This window comes from Rhamphochromis longiceps, linkage group LG4, assembly GCF_057381845.1.
Source record: "Rhamphochromis longiceps isolate RC_006_pf linkage group LG4, R_longiceps_female_GT1.1, whole genome shotgun sequence".
Taxonomy (NCBI): domain Eukaryota; kingdom Metazoa; phylum Chordata; class Actinopteri; order Cichliformes; family Cichlidae; genus Rhamphochromis; species Rhamphochromis longiceps.
The window spans coordinates 16285231-16311029 of NC_140560.1; the positions used below are offsets into that span (position 1 = coordinate 16285231).

At 41.5% G+C, this 25799-nt stretch overlaps 2 protein-coding genes, 1 long non-coding RNA gene and 2 other non-coding genes across 8 annotated transcripts in view; 3 read left to right on the top strand and 2 right to left on the bottom strand.

Annotated features, from left to right (window-relative positions):
• Nucleotides 1-10431, bottom strand: part of LOC146671298 (sphingosine kinase 1-like) — an 18891-nt gene extending 8460 nt beyond the window's left edge. The window contains exons 1-2 of the mRNA XM_085403505.1: nucleotides 9565-10431; nucleotides 1363-1512 (exon numbers count right to left, since the gene is read on the bottom strand). Coding sequence (XP_085259631.1) covers nucleotides 1363-1512; nucleotides 9565-9991 — 577 coding nt within the window. The 5' untranslated portion in view covers nucleotides 9992-10431. The remainder of the gene's footprint in view (nucleotides 1-1362; nucleotides 1513-9564) is intronic.
• Nucleotides 10432-11017: 586 nt separating this feature from the next.
• Nucleotides 11018-12676, top strand: LOC146671299 (uncharacterized). 2 transcript variants are annotated; one of them, XR_014911428.1, is made up of 5 exons: nucleotides 11018-11166; nucleotides 11458-11525; nucleotides 11703-11763; nucleotides 11950-12013; nucleotides 12216-12676. It is a non-coding gene; the product is annotated as an uncharacterized LOC146671299 (long non-coding RNA). The 2 variants fall into 2 exon arrangements; XR_014911429.1 differs by having other exon boundaries at nucleotides 11027-11322.
• Nucleotides 11805-11876, top strand: LOC146671300 (small nucleolar RNA SNORD49). The gene has a single exon (XR_014911640.1). It is a non-coding gene; the product is annotated as a small nucleolar RNA SNORD49 (small nucleolar RNA).
• LOC146671301 (small nucleolar RNA R38) lies at nucleotides 12045-12114 on the top strand. The gene has a single exon (XR_014911638.1). It is a non-coding gene; the product is annotated as a small nucleolar RNA R38 (small nucleolar RNA).
• On the bottom strand, nucleotides 12314-24565 carry fbf1 (Fas binding factor 1). Of its 3 annotated transcripts, none has more exons than XM_085403504.1 (31): nucleotides 23998-24565; nucleotides 23812-23842; nucleotides 22761-22805; nucleotides 22620-22660; nucleotides 22468-22510; nucleotides 22324-22374; nucleotides 22102-22243; nucleotides 21891-21971; nucleotides 21711-21758; nucleotides 20343-20468; nucleotides 20118-20247; nucleotides 19750-19904; nucleotides 19564-19657; nucleotides 19034-19477; nucleotides 18876-18941; nucleotides 18719-18789; nucleotides 17966-18015; nucleotides 17405-17452; nucleotides 17182-17310; nucleotides 16966-17066; nucleotides 16649-16855; nucleotides 16232-16339; nucleotides 15944-16083; nucleotides 15691-15809; nucleotides 14890-15012; nucleotides 14613-14789; nucleotides 14359-14535; nucleotides 14125-14262; nucleotides 13955-14054; nucleotides 13753-13868; nucleotides 12314-12499 (listed from the first exon to the last, which is right to left on the bottom strand). In XM_085403504.1, the coding sequence occupies exons 3-31, from the start codon at nucleotides 22791-22793 to the stop codon at nucleotides 12419-12421; spliced, it is 3339 nt and encodes a 1112-aa protein (XP_085259630.1). In that variant the 5' UTR covers nucleotides 22794-22805; nucleotides 23812-23842; nucleotides 23998-24565; the 3' UTR covers nucleotides 12314-12418. The 3 variants fall into 3 exon arrangements, with proteins under 3 accessions (XP_085259630.1, XP_085259628.1, XP_085259629.1); XM_085403502.1 differs by having other exon boundaries at nucleotides 22620-22665; XM_085403503.1 differs by lacking the exon at nucleotides 21711-21758 and having other exon boundaries at nucleotides 22620-22665.
• Nucleotides 24566-25799: the final 1234 nt, after the last annotated feature.

Here is a 25799-nt window from a genome sequence, read left to right on the forward strand (position 1 = left end):
ATCAAATTAGCAGTGTTGATCAAGGACTCATCTAAAACCTGCAGGCCACTGGCACTCGAGTTGCCTACCCCTGTTCTAGAGGCTGGCACAAGTGGTAGATTCCCATTAAATTGGCCAATGTTATGACTGAAGTAAAGACAAGCTGGTATAAAAAATATTTTTCTCTCTATAACTTTGTGTAAAGTGGTACCGGAGATGACTTCTTCTTTTCCTTAACCAAAATTTGATGAAGGCTTAAATTATGCATTATTAGGTACATGAAATATCGGTTCTGACACAGTTGTAGCCAGTAGCTCTCTGCTGAGCTTCAACTCAGTTAATTCAAGGCACTGAAATAGCAGTCCGTATAAACACTTACATACATATGAAAACGGAGAGTCTGTAGTAAGGAACAACATTATTGCCACTGGGAGCTTTCTGCTTTCCATTAGTACTTTGTTTGTAGACCAGGTACTACTGACCAATCACATTTGAACAGGCTTTCATTGCATGCGGGTGAACCGTGCATGTGGAAATCAAAGAATGAATGTAATTTATAAAATGCAGTCTTAACTGTAAATGCTGTATATGCTGATGATTTATTTGATCTTCAATGTAAAGGATTAATGGATGGAGTGGGTAGGATTGTCCCACATATCCACTGGCTGCAATGAAAGCCCTGAAAAACAATTTTTTGTTGAATCATCTATGCAACGTACAAACAAAATATATGAATGCAGGTTGCTGCCAAGGTTGCTAGCTTGGCTGGTAAACACATGATAGCGGCTTGAGGCTTTAGAACATGATTTTATAAACCAGTGGTTGACATAGGCTTATAAAGGCTTTATCAAACTTTGTATAGTTAAAGTTAAAGGCAGGAGGGTAAATGAGTCTATGTGCTTATATTTTATTCCATATGTTTGGGTATTAAAGCCTTTTTATATTTCTTTATCAGCTTATTGGTATCCCGAGGGAGGTCACTTTGAGCTTAAAGCCTCTGATGACAGCAACCAACGCAACACTGTTTGAATTCACAAAAAGCATAAGCAATTCATATGGAATATGGAGCAGCTTGAGAGAGATATTAAATGCGTATCACTGCACATGTGCCTGAGTGCCTGCTCATACTCGTGTTTGAACATGTGGTTTGTAAATTTGTGATCACACAGGCAATGCATAATTCCTGCAGAGATTAAAAGTTGTTTTAGAGTGCAGTTATGTCAACTTATGTGCGTGTGTGTGTAATTGGCAGGTTCTTTAAATGATCGTCCACGGTGGGGTTAAAGACTTCAATCTGATATTTTCATATGGAGGTGACCTTGAGAACATTGCCAGCCAACCGCACAGGGAAAACATATTTACGAGTGCGTGAAATCCACTGACCTGTGATGACAAGCGTGTAGGGAACAGAGGCCTCCGTGAGCATGCCCTGTATGTGGCCGGTGAAAAGCTGGAGAGCCTGTCCGCGCCCGCTTTGAGGATTCACCAGCATCATGATTCTGCAAGGCCGACGCACCTCCATATACGCCACACCTGAGAGAGGCAGAGGAAGGTGGATGTGAGTGAAGGCGAGGACAGAGATGAAGGAGTAGGATTTTTAAAGAATGTATAAGGGCAGCCTTTTCCCTCAGGGTCTCTTTGGCACAAAAAAAAGAAGGATGAGGCAGTAAAGGCACGGGCCGTGAGAGCATTCAGGCTGACAACGCTTCATTTTAATGTGACATGCTACTTTCTTCAAAGAGAGAGGGCTTACAGATGCTTCTCATTCGAGATCTCACCATGTATTATTAGCAACTCGTGACATGTTGTCGTCCCCATGAGGGAAATCCTCCTGTTGCTTGTGTCTTTCAAGAGAAGACAGATTAATGGAATGAGAATATCCATTTTCCTGAGGTTTTTAGGGACTCTGCCTTTTTACTCAAGGGCACATGTGCACTGCATGCTAGCTGTCAAATACCAGTATCAGCATTGGTATACTTGGTCAGATTTGGCACATTGATGATGATTAAATCGTGACACAGTGCTCTCCCCTACATAAGCTGCCTTTACAAATTAAAAGTATCAGCACCTGTACTGGTATTGGCAACACTTGCCCTGTATTTACTTGGTAAAAAAAAAACTGCACACCACTGCTAATTGGTAAAAAAGAAAAGAAAAAAACAATATAGCTGTACCACTTCACGTCAAATGTGTACATTTAACCTTCACAAGATTGTGATTGGATCACTTCCAACCTTGTCCCGCCTCTAGTTCTGATTGAAAAAAGTCCCCGACAATAACTATAATTAAAAATTAAACGCTGCTTGCTTGGCAGCTCCATCTTCAACATCCTTTTCCCCAAAATAACCACTGTCAGAAGTAGAATAATGATGAAGTTATAGTAGATTGTCCACATGACAGTGCATCCTGTAGACAGACAATGATTCCCCACATTGCTCCTGATGCCAAAAATCAACTGCGAAATGTAAAGTAATGATCGTAGTAAGGGCTACTACAGGACTTTGCAATATCTTAACTACAACTTTTCATCATATTCTAATCTGAAAGTTCTGAGAGGGAACTAGACTTCTGCAAGCTTATTAAAGGAACAATATAAAGTTGCAGAAAAACTGAAAGTGAAATGTAGAGAAAGAGCGCAGGAGATGTGGTAGCGTAATGGGTTAAGTAAATGACATTCACCAGTGAGAGTGGGGTTTTAAATCCCAGGGCAGCTAATTATTTTTAGCCCATGCTCATTTGTTTGGGGGCTTAAAACAGAGAGCTGCGGGAGGAGAGCTGTCTAATTTTAAATCGGCAGAAATCTGGAAAAGATTTCTGCCTACTGCAGATTTAATTGTAAAATACTTGTTGGTTGCAACTAAAAGGATTTGCAGCTTTTACAGAGTAGTTTCCCCCACTCGAGTTGGATTTTGCAGCAGACGCTCCTGACCTTTAGAGCACACACAGACTCGCCAGAGACCATATCAAATGAATCAGAAAGGACAAAAACATCATCCCATTTTGGGGCACGGAGAGCAGAACCGGTATTGATTTCTGCCATAAATACATGGCTGTAGATGATACTGCCTTCGGTATCAGGCAAGCCAAGTTTCTCAGAATCATAAAATGTGACAGATGTAAAAAAAAAAAGAAAAAAGATCCTCATCATTTAGTAATTTCAGCTGTCGTTTTTAACCTTAGAACTGACAGAGCAAATGCTTTTGCCGTCTTTGTTTTGACTCACTATCTGTTGGCTCTGGCTGAGCTGTCAGGGTATTTGTCCTCTTGATAGTTTATAACCTCAATTTCCAGGTCTGTGACCTGTCTGTGCTACTGCCATCCTCTACTTTATATGGCCTGTGATGACAGGAAACAGTGACGGTACGAAAATATCTCAGAGAAAGAGGTGTGAACCCGCCAAAAAGAATAAGGTGAGAGGGCAAAAACACAGGTGCATGCCAAACTGTGCCTCCATTCAGTCACACAGGGTTAGCATTGTTGTTTACTTGAATCTGAGCACAATGTGGCATCCAGACACAAAGGTCCTATTTATACTTCCAGAATACAGTGGAAAATGGCTGCTGATAGTGAAAGGGCTTTCAAATTGGGTTTTTGCCCTCAAGTCTGCAGGGCTGAAAATCATCCCATTCAATACCTACAGACACCCTTGAAAAGGGTCAAACCCAACACAGGCATTCTTGTTTGTTAAAGCAAACACCTTTAGCATTTTTCACACTGGGATATATGACACATAAAGCAAAAGATGTGCTCATCCTGAACTATGCTTATTACACCTGTGAGTTTTTGTCAGTGATTCAAATAGAATAATGCAACAAAAGAAAGAAACAGTGTTCAGTCCCCCACCTAACTCATTCTAGCCTGTGTAGCTTTACTTTGAAACAAACCCACTGCCCATTGCTGCATTAATTTACAGCAGGGATTTTCTCAGATCTTCATGAATGTGTTCTAATTGAGAATCACTGCAAGCATTGAGATAACATAACCTAATGTAGCTAATAAAGAGCCAAGCTGGGGTTTTTTTAAGCTAAATGTTATCATCAGAACATTAATATGTCTGCAATAATAATGCCAAAGTGTTTAGCATCTACAATGATGCGTGCAAGGTGCAGAAATCTTGCAACATTTTGCGTTGAATTCATTTTAATGACATGTCAGAGGTATCATTAAGGAGGCAAAGACCAGGATTGAGGTGTAAAAAAACTTCAAGTACATCAGATAGCACAGCGTTTACAAAGACCCAAAAGTCAGATATGACTGGACAGTTCCAAAACATATGTAAAAACATGCCTGGTGACGAATTCTTGCATATGTGACAGTGATATGACAGAATTGCAATTTTGAGAGTCACAGGCTGCTAACGTGGCTGAAATGTGGTGGGCATGTTTAGGTAGACTGTGGTATTTTAAACAATTCTTAATTAGTACTAAGGTGCCCAAAGTGTGCCAAGAAAATATCCCCAACACCATCACACCACCAGCACCAGCACCAGCCTGAACGGTTGATACAAGCCAGGATGGATCCATGCTTTCATGCCGATTACACCATATTCAGACACTACCATCTGAATACCGCAAATCAAAATCAAGACTCATCAGACCAGGCAAAAATTGTTCCAATCTTCTCTTTTCCAATTTTAGTGAGCCCATGCAAACTGTAGCCTCAGTTTTCTCTCAGCTAATAATAGTGGCACCTGGTCTGGTCTTCTGTTTTGCTGTAGCCCTTCTGCTTGAAGGTTCAGTTCTGCATTCAGAGATGCTCTTGTGCATATTCTGGTTGTAAAAAATGCTAATTTGAGGCACGGGTGACTCCCTCAGACCTCAAAGCAGTCTGACCATTCTCCTTCGACATCTGGCATCAACAAAATTTTCACCCAGAAAACTGCTGCTCCACTTTTTCAGACTATTTTCTGTAAACCCTGATGGCTGTGTAGGAAAAATCCCAGTAGATCAGCAGCAGCCCGTCTTACACCAACAACCATGCGACATTGAAAACCACGTATATTGTCTTTCTTCCCCATTCTGATGCTCAGTTTGAACTTCAGCAGGCCAACTTGACTATGTCCATATGCTGAGCTGCTGCCATGCAATTGGCTGATTAAATATTTGCATTAACAAGCAGTTTAACTGGTGTACCTAATGAAGTGGCTGCAAGTGTATATGAACTGGGTCTCTTACAAAACTGAGATTACGGTGGGAGAAAGAAATATGCACATGCAGCTTATCAGATTAAAATGAAAAAAATAGATTTTCTTTCTCTTTCTGTGTTTTGATGTTATCTCATTGAACCCATGTTGCACAGCAGCACTGATAAGCAGTATTATCAGCAGTAATGGTAACTAAAACTACTTGTCTCCTGTCTTGTAGAGTAGCTCATTAATTTTGTAAGCTACTTCTTTCCTTAAAAACTGCATATCAGTAATCCTGTGCTCTGCTGTTTTCATATTTTAGTAAGTACTGCTGGTGAAATTTATACTCTAATTTCAGAAGATTTGCATGGTATACGTTGGGAAATTGCTCATAAAATGAGGCTGATTTAAGTAGGCATACCCAGACAGTACATACAGGCCACATTGAAGAAGATTTCTGAAAACGACAACTTCCCAGACATTTCTACTTCCCTGACCTCTGTGTCACCTGTGCATATGACAGGGACTTATAGGGGTTATATGAATGTGAATGTGAAGTCTGTCTGGGATGTGAAGTCAGATACCTGCAGGCATCATCCTGCCACAAAATCTTCAGGGTGTGCATTTCACAGATACGAGTGGGTAAACACACACCGGCAGCGAGGTGACAGGCAGACGGGAAATGACAGTGTGTCAGAACTAACAAGTGTCGCGCTGACAGAGAGAATCTGCCACCTCATTTCCAAAAAGGTGTACGTCTATACAGGAAAAAAAAAATCTAAATAAAGACAAAATGTGCTTCTAAGTTTCGCAAGCGGCAGCACAGGTGGGATTTGTTAAAACATGAAAACATTGAATGAAAACTCCTGGAACAGAAACAAATATGTGGGTTATTTACTGAGAGCATTCCTGTTCAGGAGCAGCACTAAATTCAGGCAGCAAAGAAGCATCTGCCAACACACACACACACACATACACACACTGCATTCCAAGGTTGGGCGAGTGTTTGCTGGAGAGGAGGAGAAGACGTCCAGAGAGTACAAACACCAGTGCCCGCTGTGGCAGCGGCTGACAGCCCATCACAGCCATGTGTCACAGAGCAGAAGACAGAAGCTCCAGGGGGACCGAGATGCTGGCCGGGGTGAGAGGTCTTCTCGTGACGCATTTTTAGCTCTCGACTCCTTCAATGAGGAAGACATGACTGCTTCAGTGGAGGGCCCCATGGGAGATCACACAATGACAGGCGCACCTGACCCCAAAGCTTCTAGTAAACAGTTGCTTTTGAGGTAGCAGAGCACTAGAGGTGGGCGGATCAATCCAAATACTGATACTAGTGTGCTGGTATCGATATTGGAACAATACTAGTGCAACAGAGTCGATACGTCATTTCTAAGCTGACTGAATTGTGTTAAATAGTCTTGTTTTTTAAATTAAATAATATACCTACTTTGAAAAATACCTGAACCTTTTTCTGCTGACTGTCACGCCTATTTTATTTCTAGTCCATAGCACATTTAAACCACAGAGGCTGACCCAAAGTAAATTCAATATTAGGTCATTAGGTCAAATTAGGTCATTAAAATCAGTTCAGAATCTGCAAAGTGATGATGATCTTAAAAGTCATGACACACCTACATAAGCTGCCTTTATACGGTGAAAGTATTGTATCAGTATCAGCAGTCCCTGTATTTATTTGGTATAGGGTTGATACCAACATTTGCAGTATGGCACACCACTACTCGTAGCTCCTACCCTCTTCTCCTTCTCTTTTGCACTCTTCATCTTAAATAGCAGACACAGTGGGTGCCAGGATCACACTCACATCACCACTGGAGAAGCTTATTTGCAGATTTTAAAAAGTGCGGCCCCACATTTTTCTGGAGTAACTCAAGACAAATCCTCATTGATGATGTACCAGTGTAGCAGGAAGGAAAGAAGGAAACATGTCATGTAAAAAAAAAAAGTGGAATTTACAATCTGCCTTCTATCAGATATCCGAAGAGCCAAAAAAGGATACGGCTAGTAGCCAAAAAAAAGCAGGCGCTTGTAAGATAAGTCAAATCAAGTAACTATCATCTCATTCTTTCGCATGCAATCTCCCAGCGGATCTTCTAAGCAGCAGGACCGTATCATAGTGTGTGCTCTTCATTATTTACAGCGCATTCATTCCAGTGAACCCACAGTGAGGATAAAAAACCCTGCGACGCTACCACTGTGATAGACATCAGAACAGTAGCTAAATTAGCAGAGTTCCAGCCTCACTGTAAACTACACCTTCATAGATTAGATTACACGTTTAAATCACTTTATATCTGAGTGTAAGTGTGTCACCGTGATAACTCCCTGCCTAAATACCAATCTTGTGCAGTGGTTGCACGTTTAATCCAACCTTTCCATCTGCAATCCCAGATGAGATGGCATGCAATTAACTCAGGGGGTAAATACACTATTGGGGATTAGTGAGTCACTCTGACTTCCCCTGCTTCCTCTGTGACAAGCAGCAATTCTGCAACATCATTAGTACAACATTATTCACTTAAAGCACATAATATATTCCGTTAAATGCTCTTTTATTAGCTCGACCGGACCTGGAACGCTAAAACAAGCTTAAGAATTAATGATATGATCACATCATCGCGTGAGATGCTGCGTTCAAAAGAAGAAGACAAGTGAAAGAAAGCTAGGAATAAAAGGCTACAAACTGTTAGAGGCCTGAGCCGGTTCATTAGTATGTCTGACTGAAATGCTCCCAGGCTGGAGCACTTTGATGCGGAGTCCAGTGAGCAACCAAGTTACCCTGAGCTTACCATCTGTCTGCCTGCCGCAAATAAACAGTTCAGAAGCAGAGGGAGGCTGGATGTTCCTCATCACACAGTAGAAGTGGGTGGAACGATCCAAATATGGAGAGTGTCGATACCAATGCTGGTATCAGTATTAGTTTGATACTAGTGTAATAGGATCGATATTTAGTTTCCATCCTCTAAATTGAGTATACAGCCCATTGAACTGAACAGGGGAATAAAAACTTTTTTTCTGTTGACTGCCAAGTCAGTTTTATTTATAGCCTAAAGAACATTTAACCAACAAAAGCTGACCAAAAGTGCTTTAAAGACAGTCACATATACATCTTAGGTTTAAAAAAAAAAAAACAGTTTCAAAATACATGAAAAGCTAAAAGGTGTATTGTATTGTCTTAACTCACAATAATGGGGGGTAAAAATCATAAATGTTTTCAGAATTTGCAAATTGATGATGATTCATCTCATGAATCATGACACACTGCTCTGCCCAACACAAACGGCCTTTATGGGTCAAAAATATTGGTATCAGTATTGTATGATAATACCAGGCCTGTATTTATATTGGTATCAGATCGATGTCACAATTTGCAGTATCACAGCGTCCAGTGTGTGTGTGTGTGTGTGTGTGTGTGTGTGTGTGTGTGTGTGTGTGTGTGTGTGTGTGTGTGTGCTGTGTACACCTGGAGGCTGCTATTGCAGGAGGGCAACCTCATTACATATCCTAACACTTCAACATTCCAAATTAGTCACCGCTCACTCAAATATCCGCTTCTTCTTTTCATATTTCTGGTGTGAAGAGATATTGCCGGACCGACAAAGAGGATTCAGAATCACAGTTTTGAGACCAAAACTGTTCTGCCCTGCAACCTCAGCAAGTATCACCAATCAGTTCCCAAATGAGTGATAGTGATAATTAGGCGCATAAACTCTTCTCATACAGTATTCACGTTAATTATCCTGTTATTGTATACCAGATTGGAGCACAGAGGAGATAATGAGATCGGAAGACAAAAGGAACTTGAGGACAGTCTGCATTTTAAACAGAGCGAGACATGACGAGGCCTAATTAGACGAGGCTGCTGCAAAGCTGGGTGAAAAACAGACGCTGTTTTGATGTGATTTTTTTCCTCCACCCATCAACAATAAACTCTCAGTGGGAATTTACTGAGCGCGAATATGGAAGGATGAACAGCAGCTACAGCCTCTGCTGACAGAAGATCAGTTGAAAATCCAACTACTTAAGTGATCATTTTTATGCGTGTGTGTTTTTCAAAAGAAGCTTCATATCCAACAAAAATCACCACCATGGGCTACATGCATGAATGGGACAGCAGTTAACTGCTAACCGTTCACAGCAGGTAGAACAGGTTACAGTAGCAAGTGGAATGTGTTTCCTCTATGCCAAACCTGTTTGTTTGTTTTTTCTTTTTCCGGGGACTTGGAGATCTCTGCTTTGGATATCTGTGCACGAGGCTCTTTCTGAGAGCCAGAAAGGCCTTCTCACACCCCTGACCTCACTGAATACTTTAACATCTGCACATAAAATTTGTCAGCGTTCGCCTTTTTTTTTTTTTTTTTGCTACATATAGTTTATTTATTTATTTTACAATATAAAGTTGAATCTCAGGCTTCACACGTGTGACCCGTGCGTTTACTCACCGTCTCTCCGGGGCGCCTGGCGCGCCGAAGCATCTCTGATGGCATGAGCCCACCTCTCAGCCTCCTGGAGGTTGGCGAGCGGGTCCTGGACCAGTGCGACCCGAAAGCACTGCTCCACTCTGTGCCGGGTCACTCCGGCGCTCATCCAGCGCCTCTTGAACGGGTAGAAATAGGCTGTAAAGTAAGCGCCGACGTCCGCGCTGTCCGGCCCTCTGTACGCCCGACAGCCGACACAGTCGGTCAAGTTAAAAACCACCTTAGTCCGGCCGGGTGAAGAGGAGATTCTTTGAATGGTCAGGGCGCTCTCCGTCAAGCTCACCGAGTAGCGGACCCTGTCGTTGAGCATGTCGGTGAACTCCCCGTACAGCACGCCCACGAACCCATTCCGCTGGCGGGATGGGTCCGGATCACAGGCGTCTTTCTCCATCCCGGACGGAGAGTGCGACGCGTCCCGGAGGCCGGTGAGCGGATGGCGGTGCGGTGCACACTCTGATTCTACCAGCCTGCTGTGGGACCCTTTAAGCGTAATAACAGCAGCTTGCTTAGTTCAGAGTCTCTCCCTAGTGACTGGGAAGGGGAATGGCAGTGATGGAGCTGGAGGAGAGCGCAGAACGAACCGTCCCAACCGCGTCTCCTTCTCACACTTTATGAAACACTTTGCACCTTATCTGTGCAGCAGATTTTATCTAGTGACACCAAGTCTTACACAATATTTTAAAACTAGTAGGTCCATTTTAAGACACTAACTGCGTGTCATTTGACTCACAAACTCCAGACTAAAATTCAACAGGCGATGTCTCCTATTTTGTTTTATTTTATTTTTTTCCTGCTTGAATGAAGTCACAGATGTTTGGATGACACACCAGAAGTAAACAGACTTGTCAGGATCCTGTGCTTTGATAGTTTATTACATGAAAATTGCCCCTGCACAAGCGTATATGTGTAAAAGAAGTGTTCAAGTAAAATGAAAAAATAAGTAAACATATACTACAGTCCATAGAAATACTCTATTACAAGTAAAAGTCCAGCATTTATAACGAAAAAGTATAGCATCCAGTAAACTATTTATGACGAGTAACTCGCTCATTTAACCAGCTTTATACTGCTGGTCATCTAAATCTATAACCAAACATCATTTATTACTTTATTTCTATTAGTATTATTGATAAGAATCTGCGACAATAAATAGCAACTAAATGTTTTAAAGTTCAAAAATATAGAACATTAGACAATGTGATCACATGACCTCGTTTTACACAGTAACCGTAAGCGGACCACAATATCACCAGCTAGTTTTTAGCTTTATTAATATTATTGTTGTTGTTATTATTATTAATAACCATGGATGGTAATTGGGTTGTTACACATTTTTAGCGAGAAACAATGAAAAAAAAACAACTTTTTAACCACACCCAATCACGGTCACGTGGCATGTGACGCGTACGACACATAAAATCGTTATCACGCGAGATTTCCGGTCTTCTTCTCCAGGCGGTAGATACGCGCAAGCAGCTTTCTTGACTCTCGCCATGCAGTTCATTTTTGTTAAATTATATTCATGTATACATGTTGAGGTTGCTGCTGGTGACCCACCGTGAGCAGGTGAGACTTTGAGGAGCTTTTAATGAGACCTCAATATGTGGAAGTTTTAATTGTGCGCGTGTGCTAGCTGTTAGCTGCTCTTTATCCGGGTGAACACGTGCAGTGAGTCCACGCAGTCGAGGACTCAGAAAGTGGTAGAATGAGCGTTTCGTTTAAGTAAGGAAACATGCATCATGTTTACTGGCACGTAGAATAGAAGCACGATAAGTTTGATTATTTACGTTTTTGACGAACCATGTTATGTTGCTTGTGTCACGTTACAGCCAATCACTGATTTAACTTCTTATACAGGTTTGGATGATGCAGAGGGATTCATTTGTCTGCCTGCAACAGGGCGAAGTTTCATTTCCTGATTAAAGGTAAAACTGGTTAACAGTTGTATGCATTTGTGTCAGTGCAGTACACATGATGAACTTGTTATCCCTGTCCGAGAGAACAAAACCTTGTGGAAAGCCATGGTATCTGAGCTGCTGTGTTTATTTGTGAAACCCACATGCTGCTGATGGATCCTCACTGATGACGTGTGTTTTTTGCAGATTCGTGGCTCATCTGTTCTCCTTTCCACTGAGTGCCTAAGGAAGGAACCACAGTCAAAAGGTTTGTATTGCACTGGATCTTGTGATCTCTGTTGCCACTTTTTCAGTGATGAAAACTGCTGCATAGGAAGTGCCGTCTGATGCGATAACTGACGATAGAAAGCTGTTCTGAGAATCTGCAAAGCTCTTTGCTTTCAGCTTGTGTGATCTGAGCACTCGGTCATCCATGTGTTGTTTCCTGGTACAGGTGCTGTAGCAGCAGAAGAAAGGATGAAGATTTTCTGGGCTTGAAGACAGCAGGTCCTGAGCAGGTAAATCATGCAAGAGTTGTGATTTTTAAAGTCAAGCCAGTGATGATACAAGTTATCCCTGTCTGAACTCAAGTGTGGAGTCATGGTAACCTGAGGCTTGACTGCTGATGTTTTTATAGCAAAGTTTTTCTTGAATATTGTATTGATCATGTTGTAATTTAGTGTTACGGTCTTATTTATTATTTTATTTTCTAACTTGCAGATTGAGCTGCTGTGGAAGGACGGAATACCAACCTCAAGTGTGATGCCAGAGGAGACTATTAAATTCAGTATTTGTCTTTATGAAAGATGAAAACCATGTTGGATCAGAAACGTGTTTTTTAATAAAACTACGGGTTATAAAATTGAAGTATAGAAAGTAACGTGATTCCATATGTGCTGGGAGGAAAGCCCAGCATGTGTTGGTCAATCTGTGCTGAAAGATCTGTAAGATTTCTTTTTCAGATTTTCTAGAAAGAACTGCTCCTCTTGTAGGTATTCACGGTCCTGTTGGGGGCAGAAAAACAAAATCCAGTCAGTCAAAAATCTGAACACTTGAATTCTTGACAAATGATTTCAAGCATTGCTGGCCAAATAGTGATTGTATTAAAAAGCTGTGTGCACTGTGATGCCTCATGTTGACTGAGTTTCCAAAGTGCAATAAAAGCCTGTACTGGATCATAACACTTGTGTTTATCTGACGTCATTTCTTTTGGATTGTTTGCTGTGGTTCCATTTTTCCCACCAACAGTTTAGCAACAGTTACCAAAATAAAAGATATGAACAAACCTCAATGCAATGAATAACTGAAGACTTGTTATTAAAATCTTAAATAGACTGTACTGGTTTATATATTCTTTCAGTTTGTCTAGGATAAATTTAAAACTAAATGGATTAATAGGTTTCTTAAATGTGAAAATTGCTGTCTTTGCTACTGAGGCCTGTACTGTCCTGGTGACTCCAGGGTTCTATTGGTCAGATGCTCAATGCCACCCTTTCCATGTGAAACCCTGGGTTGATAACCAGCTTTGCATGACTATTTATCCCAATTGCACATGTTGGGGTAAGGGGACCCAGATAATGGAGAGATACGCTGAACTCTCCTTATAGAACAGTCCCACTTTTTTGAAGGTTTCTTAATTTTAGGTCAGTAAATTGATAAATATGGAAATAGGAAAGCATTGGGCTGGTTTTAACCTTCCAAACGTCGCTGCCCATTCTGATTTTGTTTGGCCAGAGCAGACGTTTGTGTTCAAAAGAGTGGTAAACAGACTGGTTTTCTACTCTACCTGAGCCCCAAGGGTACTTTGTCATGCTGCCTGGAGCAGTCAGGGATCAAACCAACAACCTTCCAATTAAAAGACAACCTGCTCTACCCTGCTGAGCCACAGCCACCCCAAGGAACATTAAAAATGTAAGTATAGCACGCTGCTGTACAGAAATAAACAGAGGCCATGAAGTCTATGATGTGCAATTTCTTTGGGCAGGTTTTGGGCCAATTACTCAGTCACACACATTGGCTGCTACTTCTGCACAGAGGTGAATGTGGAATTGGAGCCAGGGTGGTGGGAAGAAGATGTGTTTGGCTTCACTGAAATAGACTTCATCCAAAAACATCCACAAACAATCAGACCTGTGTCTTAATTTAGGATCAAATAAGGGTAAAAATTTCACATGTAAGGAAAAATAGAGCATGTGAGCTGCTGTTTGTCAATTCTGTTTTAGTGATATTTGACATTTGCAACTAAAAATGTGCTCACCTTTTCTGCAGTATATCTCCACAGAGCCAGATTGGCCTGAAGTGCCATAGACTGAGAGCTGGTAAATGAAACTGGAGGAGGAACATTTAGGGTTGCAGGCAGCTCTGAAACTGAGTCTGTAGGGACAGTAACAAAGGCCAATTAGAGATCACAGAAAATGTGTTACTTTAAGCTAGTAGAGAAGACCAACATTCAGCCTCACCTGGTAAAACGGGGGCAATAATTTGTGGTAGAGGTGTAAGAGGAGGGTTTTGCCCCAGCCTCTGTGTATCCTTATGCAGGTGACTTAATCGTATTTGCTCCTGTAACAACAAGTGTTAAGATAACCACCACATTCATTCATTTATGTGCTTCATAAAGTGACACACATACCTTTAAAATCCGTTGCTCCTGTTGCCTCAGGTGCTCTGTTTGGGTGTGAATATTTCTCAGTCGCGCCTCGTGCTCCGCCTCCAATCGTTTCGCCTCCTGCAACGCTCGTTCCCCCTCCTCATACTTCTCTGCCGCGAGCTGTGAAGAACACGGTGTAGGGAAAATATGAACACACGCTGGACAAAAAACATGTCCAACACACTACACACAGGGATCGGTGTAGTGTGAAATTACCTTGCTGAATGCCTCGACCTCCTGGGCTCGTGTTTTGAGTCTCAGGGCCGTGCTGCTTAGTCTTTCTTTCTCTCTGTCCAGCTCTTCTCTAAGTTCTTCCAGAGCCTCTCGCTCCCGTGCCACAGCAAGTTCCTTCTGTTTCAGCTCGGCCGTGCGAAGCTTCAAGTCAGCTTGCTCCTACAAAAGGTTTTTACATTTTTTGTGCCTTTTCACGACTTGTGTGGGCTAAAGAGCTGACCTAAGCTCAAGCTCACCTGTGCCAGACTTATGATGGAGCCCTCCCTCTTCTCCAACAGACTGCTGACCTCACGCTCAGCCCTCTCATGCCTCTGCTTCTCCTGGGCGTGGAAGAGTGCCCACTCGGCCGCCAGCTTCCTCCTCTCATCCACGCAGTGCTGCATCACTGACTTCTGCTCCTCCAGTAACGCGCTCTGAAAACACAGAAAAGGCCAAAGAAGCAAGTGGCGGTCAAGCTGCGCCAAGTTGGTGCAAAACACCTGCGCTGCTGCTGCAGATGTTCGTTGGCCTCACCTTGGCTCTCTCCAGCTCCTCTCGCTCCACGCTGATCTGCGTGGTGAGGACACACCGCTCTTCCTCCAGGCTTCTTTGGGTCGACTCGGCTTTGGCCTGCTCTGCTGTCATCTTCCAGCGCTCCTAAAGCACGCAAAATTAAATGGCATCTTCAGTCTTTAATGAGAAGAAGGTCAGTTTATATTATAGGTGGTTTTTTAGCTGTTTTCCTCACACTTATAAAATATAGCTTAAAAATGAATAAGTAGGATGCTCTGAGCATCTTAGAGAACCTGCCAAAGGACAGAAGACCACTGTTTATGACTGTGGTTGCATGTTTTTTGTCAACATCGTACATCAAAATGAGCTTTGGGCTTTATTTCTTCAGCATTAAAAGCAGTTTTTTTTGGATGTGAGGCTCCTGGCAGTTCGGAGATCAGCTCAGTGCGGTTGGGAAGCACGTCTGGTGCATACTTTCTGTCTGTGTGAGGCTCTGCAGACGCAGGACGACCATCTTCTGTCTTTTTGTTCTTCTCAGTCTGCGCAGCTACTTCTAATGTTATGATTTCAATTAAACATGAACCACGCTTTTGTTCGTTCGCCCATGTTTAGTCTTACTGGTTCATCAAGCGCTCGGCCATAATTCTACAAATTCCAAATACTTAGTTGACTCTTGATGTGAGGTAAAAATGATACTGCAATATTTCTTAATATGCAAAGAGAATGTTTAGAAATCTAAAGTATGACATTTTTCGTTGATGCACTACTGCAGCAGGTCCTGGTGTATGATCTTGGTCTGTTACTGTCATTTCTCATAATCACCTTCTCAAGCTGTCTCTGCTGCTCTTTAAGCTGAGTGTCCATCCTGGAAATAATGTCCTTCAGGTACGCTTTCTCCTCTGCCATGGCTTTCTGCTGCTGGGCCAGATGACCCTGCATTGCTAAAACGCACACACACGCACACACACACACGCACACACACACAGAATGACATTAAGCCATCGTGTTCTCGGACAATCTGCATCTTGACCCATTTTGTACAAAGTACACACGCGCGTGTGTGTGTGTAAAATACTTCGAAGCTGCTCGTCTCTGTGCCGTGCCTCCTGCTCCAGGCCGTGAGCGGTGTGTTCGTGCGTGCTCTCCACCCGAGAGGAAAGCTCTCCAAGCCGTGAGGAGAACTGCTCCATCCTTTCAATCACCCCTGCCACGGACCTGGACAAAGGCGGTGGAATTAAAACTTTTTATACACGAAAAGCTTGCTACATGTATCAGCACTGGCGCTGATATCGTGCACAAAAGAAAAAGAAGCAAAAACATTAAATATGTGACTGTCAATTAGACTTTTTGGGAATTTTCTTACCTGGTCTGAGATGTTGCGCTTGTAACAGCATCGATCTCTTCTTCCTTTAGCCTCTTCAGCCTGTGGATCTGATCCTCATAGTCTCTCTTCATCTCCAAGATAGATTTTCTGAGCAGCAATGCAACAAATATACACTAAACCATAAAGTCATCTATTTGCGATAAAAAACTAAATATTTGGAGACTTATTGAGTTATTTCACTGAGTTATCTGGATAATTTAGTTGAGTAAATCCCAAAACCCAAACCAATTTCAATAAAGCAAAGAAGGCTGGTTTTCTTTTCTTTCTTTCCTATGGTGTTGTCTTTTGAAACTACAACTTCACAGCCAGTAAATTTGTCGCTAACTGTAGAAAATTTGTTCTTGCTTTCATTTCATAGTCAACCTGCTGCCATAAAACAGGTTTTCCTACGTTTACCTCTGAAGGTCTCTGAGTCTCTCCACCTCACAGTCTCTTTCCTGCTGGGCCTGGGCCATTTTCCGCTGGTACTGAGCCTGAAGCTCTGAGCGTTCCTTCTCAGCCGCTCGCGTTACCGTTGCCAGGCGTTCCATCAGGTCTTCGCACTCATGTCGCGCTTGAGTCTCCCGCTGGGCAACCGAATCCTCGAGCAGTTTCACACGACCTCTGAAAATACACAGAGAGACTTGGGTTACAGACACATGTATGTAGAAGACTTCCACAGTTTCATGTGCTAAACTGAATTGATAAATTGATGTGGTCTAGGAATGGACTACTTGTGTGCGTTCTCCAGGAGCTCCATATCCTGTTTGTGCCGCTGCTGCATGCTCTCCAGTATCATTTGGCTTTGGTCTCGCTCCAGCTGCAAAGTCTTGACCTGAATGATGACACGATAAACTTTAAAGATAAAAAAAAATAAAAATAAAAAAATACAGTAACAATGCTCCCCCCATCACACCTCACATCCTTCTTGTCACCACATGAGGACATACCTGTCCCTCCAACTGGATGACGCGGGCCTGTAAAGCTTGATAGTCTGCAGGTTGTTCTTTTTCTTTAAGTCGCCGCAGGAGTCCCGCATCAACCACACCGCCTAGGCCCAGCAACTGAGTCTGCATCAGCTTTGAAAAAAAGTAGCCAAATTAAAAACAAACCAAAGGATGAATCTGGTGATTACATCCATTAGTAGGTCTTTGGAAGTGAGGAGGTCCTTACCTGGTTTTGGAGAAGCAGCTGCTGCAGACTGTCGGCTGAAAATGATGCCTGTTCCAAAGAAGAAAGCATTAAAAACGACAACAAGAAAAACTCAGAGACTACAAACCTGTCTTTGGGTGGTATTTACTTCAAAGGGAACGGTGTTGTAGTTCCTCTGCGCTCATTTTGTTTTCTTTGTTCTTTTTAAACGTACTTAAAGAGGTTTGCACTTGTTTTTACTGCTCTACAAACTGCAGGCGTTTGTTATGTAGGCGTAGGTAATGGATAATAGGTATTGATTTGCAGTTAACTGGACATAAATAATTTGAGATTATGACGTAAAGGTCAACAGTGACTTATTTTAAATCTTTATACAGCATTTTCTATATGCTGACAATACACACTGCACTTTTAGGAATCATAGATTCTAAGTTATAAGACTTTTTCTCCATTTTTTCGTGTTCACAGACAGGCAGAAGGACAAGTACACGCAGAAGCAGTGCCAAAAACATCACCTCCTTGGTGGAGGTAAAACATATCTATTACAATTATGTCAGCCTTGATGCATGAAGGTAACAGTACCTGTTGTGGGAAAGCAGCTGATGTGTTTAGCGTTGCATTTTGCTGCGGATCTGCAGGAAAAAAAAACAAAAAACATGAGTAACAACCACACCGAGGCGTTACATCTGATATTAAGGCACTGGAGAGAAATCTGATGGTATTTTAGTGAACTGAGTCGTTTCCCTGAGATTACCTACACCACATTGTGCCGGGCAGTGCAGCAGACAGGGGGCTGGGCAAAGGCAGTTGTTGCAAGGTTTCATTTGAAGCCTGAGTGGGCTCTGTTAGCACCTTGGATCTTGTACTGGATGGGAAGTGGTGGGGTTTGGACTGAAGCTGAGGCTGGCTAATGCTAACAGCAGAGGCTAACAAGGGATCAGTATCGCTAGCAGAGTAAACTGAATGATAAGGCGAACTAAGAGCTGATGGATGGAGTGGGTTTGGTGGGGATGATGCTAAGGTGGAGGGGAGGTAACACTCGCCTGTGGGTGTATACTCGTTAACTACAGAAGGAGAGTGTATGAGAAAAGGAAGACACGGTTTAGAAAAAATATGAGCTCATGACTTATTTCTATTTTAAAATGATGTGATACAAGGTAGGATTAGGTATTAGATGGCTTTTCTAAGTATACGGGAAGCAGCCTAATGATTAACATTAACTAGTATGATTGTGTGAGAGGAGTGGTCAAAAGGGTTTCTGCTGTAAATGTGCAAATTGGGCAAATTTGCTGGCAATCTGAATCAGTGACTTTAATAAGATGGAAGGATAGCTACCATGATTAGACCTTTCTTCTCTGACAGGCGTGGAATGAGCAGCAGGACCGAGGCGTCCGGGAAAAGTGTCACTACATAAAATATAAGGAACATTTTTTTTTAAAAAGGGCCAAAACGTTAACATGGATTTAATGGACTTACACAACAAACCCCTTACCTCGTTTCTTTGATTGAAGGAAGCATGTCTTCTCTGCTTTTGGGAGTTTGTGACGTTACTTGTTTACTAAAAATGAGATCAGGTTATCAATCATTACTGAGAACATGCTCTTTCTGTCTCTGTAGCATTTCTGTTATTGTCTTCAAATTGCACCGTACCTAACACTGAAGTCAGTGAAAGACTCTTCCTGCTTGGATGGTTTTGCCTCTGTGTTTAACGCGGACAGAGCTTTCCTCCTGCTCAGTGCCCCAGCTAACCAGTCATCCTCATCATCCCCTTCTTTCCTCTGGGTCTTAGAAACCTCAGGCTTGGCCTGTTTAATGGTATTGTCAGCGGGGGCTGAGCTCTCTTCTGGTGTTTTTGCAACAGATGTGGAATGGCTACCAGTGAATGAGGGCTTTCTTTCCAGTAAAGGAGACGAGGGGCTCTTTGAAGCCTCTGCTGGATTCTTTGTCATATCGATGCCCTCCTCTAGATAGACCGGCTCATCTTCTGTCTTGAGGCCCAGCCAGTCAGCTGAGTTGCGTTGTCGAGAAGATGTGGGAGTGGTGGGCTTTGGCTTCTTTTCTGGCGTAGACACACTCATGTCCTCAGTAGAAAATCTGGTCGTAAGAAAAAAAAGATTACTTCTGTCCTGCTGAAAGCTGTAGGCATGAAGCAAACTGTAAATAACAAAACCTGGGCACACCTGACAGACTGTCTACGAGACTGACGCCCTTCAGAAGTGGATCCCAGTGTGGGCTGATAGGATCCAAATGTGAGGTCATCATCTAAACGAGGCTCTGATAGTTGGGAAAACGATTAGCTACTTCATTTTTTTAAGATAGTATTTAATTACAGCCAAGTTAAGGACAAAACTATGGTGCTCTATCACCTCTCCCAGCAGACGTCTTCTCCTGTTGCGGCTTTTCTTGAGACTGAAGCTCGTCCTTCCTCTCGCCCGTTGGTGGTCGCTCCAGAAGACGCGGTGACGTGAAACTCTCCAGAATCTCATCAATTCTGGTACGAGGTCTCTGAGGGGCGTCGGCTCTGAGAGCAACAGGGAACAGAGGTGACGCACAAAAGCAGCTAGGCTAACAAACCAGACTGAGGCTAGTAAAGTCTGTAAAGTCAGAGTTTGGTTATGTTTTTAGCTGCAGCCCAAAGCAATACCACAGTAATTATTCATCATTTGAGTGCTATAAATAAGGACAACAACGAGAGTGAGAGGGGAAAAAAAAAAAGTGAAAACAGAGTTGTTACCTTTCCTTGGGAGACCAAAGCGGTGTCTCTTTTTTCTTGGGATTGTTTTTATTGCTGTCAAATCCGAGTGTATCCATTAGGTCATCCTTATCATCCTCAAACGTGAGCTCGCCTTTCTTTGTTGCCTTAGCTGATCAACAAAGAATAAAACACAAGCCTTCAGCATTTGGCAATTATTTAAAAAAAGAAAGGAAACTAAAGGATCCTGGTAAGTTTAAGGCTTACTCGTTTCATTCTTTAGAATGGGAGATGCTGAAGGAGATGGCACAGATTTTTCAGGTTTGGAGAAGCTAGATTTCAAGTCAGGCTTTGAGTCACCTGGAAGCAAATCATCCAGGGGGTCGTCTAGATCTGCAAAAAATAAGAGTCTTTATATTATGAATAATGGATTTGGGCCCCAGAGTGTAAAAGGGCAATAAAACACTTAAATACTTACTTTATTATTATTATTTTTATCTGCTATACCAATACAATAACTTGAAACTGTACTTTGTTGAACTGGATTCATTAACTGACACATTTCCCAGTTGTGAAACATACACTTAGTGGCCACTTTGTTAGGCACACGTTTCAATTGCTCATTAACACACATATTTAATCAGCCAATCACATGGCAGTGCATTGAGGTAGGCAGATGTTGTCAAGATGGCCTGCTGAAGTTCAAACTTTGTATCCGAATGGGAAAGAAAGCTGATTTAAGTGACTTTGAATCTAGAGTAGTTAATGCTAGAGATCAGATGAGAGCACACGGATTACTTTGAGCTGATAAGAAGGCAACACTAACTCAAATAACTTGAAAAACCCAGTTTTGCAGAAAGCATCTCTGAGTGAACCTGTCAAACCTTGAAGCACATGGGCTACAGCAGAAGACAATACTGGGTGTGATTTCGGTCAGCTAAGAACAGGAAATTGAGGCTACAGTTCACACGAACTCACAGTCAACCTGAGTAATATTTCTGATCATGTCCATTTACCATTTATTGAACAAAATACAAATATAAATAGTCTGTTGTGAAAAAAGTAAGTGTACACAAGCTAGATCAAACAGAATCTAGTTTTTTCTTTGCAGAAATCAGTTGTTTTAGGTGTTTTGCATGTCTGTCAACAATCTCTGACGATTGCTCACTCAAAGTTTTTGAACATTGTTGAGCAAAATCTCTTTAATTGTAATTTGTTCTATGCTTTAGTTCATAGTCACCGTCAAAAACAACATTTTACTTCTGACGACACCACAAACTTCAGTGGCAGAGAGAATTAAAGAGAGCAGATGAACTTGTGACATTAAGTTTGGATATATGAGCTTTATCCATAGGCACAAGTTCAAATTATTATTTATACTTGCCCCTTTACATGTATAGATATAATATTGGAATAACTGAAGGGCAATTCCATCTGCTAGTTGGATCATTGTTCTTGGGTGTCAGCGTATGCAAATCTAATTCCTTCCGTATACTTCCAGATTTGTTGATTCGATTTGGAATAGCAAACATTTTACAGTGTACACCTCCACTGTTAAATACTACCCACAAGCACCCACTGATGTGACTTAACTGCAAGTACAGGACTAAACACGTATCAACCACACTAATGTACCTTTAGCGTACGAAGTCTGAGCAACACCTTCATCCTCACCACCACTGTCTGAGTTAAAGCAACATTTTGAGAGAAACAAAGCAAAGCTGCAAGTCAACAACACATCTGCACCATGTTCATTTATACAAAGCTCAGTCAAGGAAGCGGATGTCACGAAAGGGAGGGGGGAGACTCGCTTACCAGAGAAGGTGAACTTCTTATAACTCCGCGCTGAGGATAAAGGTGCAGAGTTCGGCTTCTTCCCCTCTTTGGTGGGTTCATCTGAGGGAAGCAAAGGCAGACAAAAGCCTTTTTCTGATCGCTGCTATTAATGTAAAACTTCAAAGCTGGTAATAATGTGGAGCTAATAATGAGAAAGTAATTTATGCGAGAACACTCTGCACTGAATTACCTGCTCCCTCTGGTTTTGCATTACTCTCGAGCACAGCAGAGTCTTTCTTTGGTCCTTCGCTAACAAGTGGCTTTGTTTGCGCGGGAGCCGAACTGGGCTTCTTCTTTGATGCAAAGAGGTCAGCGTCCATGTCGTCCATGTCCTGCACGAGGACAGAGAGGAAAAGTGAAACGTGCAGTGTGAACTTTATCTTTGCCGCCGCAACCTCAATTAATGACCCACCTTCATGCTCTTGAGTATGTCGCTGGGATCAGCCGCTGACACATCCGAGTCCTTGGACAAAAGAAAATATAAAAAGACAAAATAAACACAAAAGGAAAAAAAAACGGGGTGAATATGACCCAGTTTGCATATTATCCTACATACCTCAGTGTCCGCACCATCCATTTTTATCTCCTGTGCTAGCGTGCTGAAGATATAATCAGTAGCAGATGAGCAGGAAAAGAAAACAGAACATGAAGAGGAGTAATAATTTACAGCTGGCACATTGCAATTCACAAATCTTCCTTCTAACTTACCTATACATAGGTCCATCGTGTGATGCTTTCGTCCTTACTGGCTGCTCTAGTTGGAAAATTAATTCAAGAAAATATTATGACACACTTTAACATAAAGATAGACACTAATTCTGATAAAACAGCACAACTGCGCTCACTTACTGTCATCATCAAGCAAGCTGTCAAGCAAATCATCCCTGAATGAACCTTAGAAAAGCAACAGAGGTATACAGTCAACTTCAGCAAGGTGCAGGAGAGGCATACTACTGCTGCTGCCTATATCTGTATTTGTCGTGGTACGACATCTCATGATCCAATGATTTTGGATCAGCAGGACAGACACACACTGGGTTATATTTTAATGTAGAAATAGGCTTTTATCATTTTACAGTCAATGTTTTGCTGAGGTACAATCACGAGGGACAAGGATGTAATTGTGTGCCAGATACAACATACTTTAATATAAAGTGGACCAGACCAGTGAAACTCCCCTAACTGTCACTGTACAAAAGTTTAACTTTTCTGCCATTTAATTGTCTATATATTACTTAATTACTTTGGTGTAGTATGAATGACCATGGGAGAGGTCTTTATCAAGCTGTAAATCAGTTAAAAGTCTAATTTTATGCCGTGCTTTAGATTGTTCAAAGCCACCCAGCGGGTCAGTGTTGTACCAAAAGAGATTCATCATTTTTAAACTCTTGTAAATGACTTGTTGTCTGTCAAACATATCTTTCATGATTGCTATCAAGTCGTTTGGAGCCACAAACAACATTCCTGTCACAAGGTAGAAGCTGCAATCAGTTTTGGGCAAACTAACTTATATAGAAGCCTTTATTTATCCAGCTAAGTCTCACTGACATTAAAAGTGTCTTTTTAAAGAGTAATCTGGCCAAGAAAGGAGCAGAAATTGCAACAAATACAAAATAATAGTTATATAAAGACACTGCGTTTTTATTTATTTTATATACATAACCCCTTAATAAATCATGTTAGCTACACTCAATATAAGCAAATACATTACACATTAAAACAAATACACAGAAACATCGGAAATCACTACTTGGTACAAGACCGTTTAAACTTTTTTGTCGAATTGATTCTGGGCCCCAGGCCTTATTTTTGATACTCCTGAAAGTTTATTTAAAAAAAATTAAAAATTAAAAAAAAGAAGAAAAGTTAGTAGGATTCAAATAGCACAAGTTTAACTTACTTTTCGAGGCTTTCCCCTTCGGCTTTGTAGCCTGAAAATAGCAGTGAAAATAAGTTTATTAATTTAGCAGATAATCATGAAAAAAGTGAATGATAATGAAATGATCCTCGAAGATTATGAAACCCCGTTACATCGTCAATGAATAAATACAAAAAAAATGTCGAGGGAGAGCACAGTTTGACTTACCATGTTCAATCTGTGCTGGTGGGTTTACAGTGTAAGGGTAGTCATCAAGCTAACAGTGCAACAGAACCGAGCAGAATACATTTTTACTGCCATTTTTTATTTATTTATCATTTCATCGTCACTGTTAGCAGCTCTGGGTTTAAGAGCAGCATAAAATGAACACACATAGCGCCTCCTGTCTCTATTGGCAACCGCTCAGCTACTCTAGCTAGCATTTGTCAAGAACATAACACGACTGGAGCCTTTCGTCTTAATTACTGTGGTTTAAATAGTCACGTATTCATACAGCTCGTTGTGTTTAGCGTTTAGCATCTTAAAGTTGGCCAGCAGACTAACGGTAAAAAAAACCAAAAACAAATCGCACCGCCCCCACACAACCCATTTCCACAGAGGGTTGCACCTTAGCTACACTGCAAACAAAAGCTAACTAGTGTTCCAGCGCTAGGCTTGTGATTAGCATTAAATGTAGCTACATACAAAATAAGCAGTAAACCACCAGCTTCGGTGTTTGGGCCACTCAGTGCTGGAGTAGCGGGTGCCACAACCGTGCCGACCGGCAAAACATACGTTTCCTGTTTACTGTTTGAGGTGCATTATGGGTAGAGTAGTTTCAAGGAAGCCTTCGGGGAAAGGCGTTTGAAAAAAGGCTTTTGATTTGTGCTGTCTAAAAACACTAAAGTTAGTCGTTTTGAACATGAGCTGGTATTTTTAACCAAAGTGCTTGGGCCTGCTTAGTGAGGTCTGCCAAAGTGGTTTACCAGCAGGTGGCATCAAAGCTTAGAAAATGACTCAAGGCAAATCAGAGCTGAGTAATATTTTAAAATCAGTTTACTAATACTATTAATATTCTAAAGCCTTTTCTGTTCTCAGAAACAGCTTGCAAATTGACTAGAAGAGTACCTTTAACCTAAACTTGAAATTTTATAAAAGTCATTATAAAAAAAATGAAAAAAAGGGTACACAGCAAATTCTGGTCTTTGGAATAAACTCTCAGGGAGTTCAGATTAACTACATTTGAGTGTACATGCGTGACCATCGAATGAACTCTAGTGCAGAGTTAGAGTAACTCTTTTCCGGGAGTTGATTTTTCAACTCTTTATAGGAGTTAAAACTAAACTCTCACGGAGTGAAATTTCTACTACCATATAGAGTAAAATTTAACTCGTAACTAGAGTTAAGTTTGATATTAACTCTTTTGTAGTGTTACTCATCAATTGAAAAAGGTTTTAGGTTTTTGGTGCAAATTACTACAAAAACACAATAGTGATTATTATGAATGTATGGATTTTATTTATCAAAAATAACATATTCAAATATGAATGCTGCATGGATTAACATACATTCTGTGTAACAGTACTGTAATAGCATAATATCCACCATTATTGGCAGCTAAACAGTTGAGGTCAGAAAGGCCTAACATTGGGCGAAAAGAAAAAAAAAAACAGAATTAAAGGAAAAAAATGACTACAGAATAAGCACTTCTTGTAATGCAGTGTTAACGTGAGGAAGACTCTGTAAAGTCTCCATCAAGCCAACAAATTAAGTAATGCAACTCTCTCACAGAACATAAAATTGTGAATCACACCCATATGACATTTGGGCATCAAAACATTTGAAATGTCTTACTTTCTCCCTTTCTAGGACCAGTATCTTCTTAAAAATGGTTTCATTTACCTGAAAAGCAGGACACTGATCATGGAAACACGTTTCATGGTTAACATGCATAACAAAAACAGAGAGAGAGCGAGAGAGAGAGAGCAAGTCTTATTACACACTACAGTTGCAGAGCAAACTACATGAAA

Bases quoted from the DNA above. Each gene is read 5' to 3' on its own strand.
- fbf1 (XM_085403502.1), bottom strand. The intron at 19,478-19,563 runs GTGTGCCCAGGT...TCTTACGACCAG, and splicing joins TCTCGTAGACAGTCTGTCAG to ATTTTCTACTGAGGACATGA. The intron at 15,013-15,690 runs GTGATTATGAGA...TGCGTGCTTTAG, and splicing joins AGCAGAGACAGCTTGAGAAG to GAGCGCTGGAAGATGACAGC.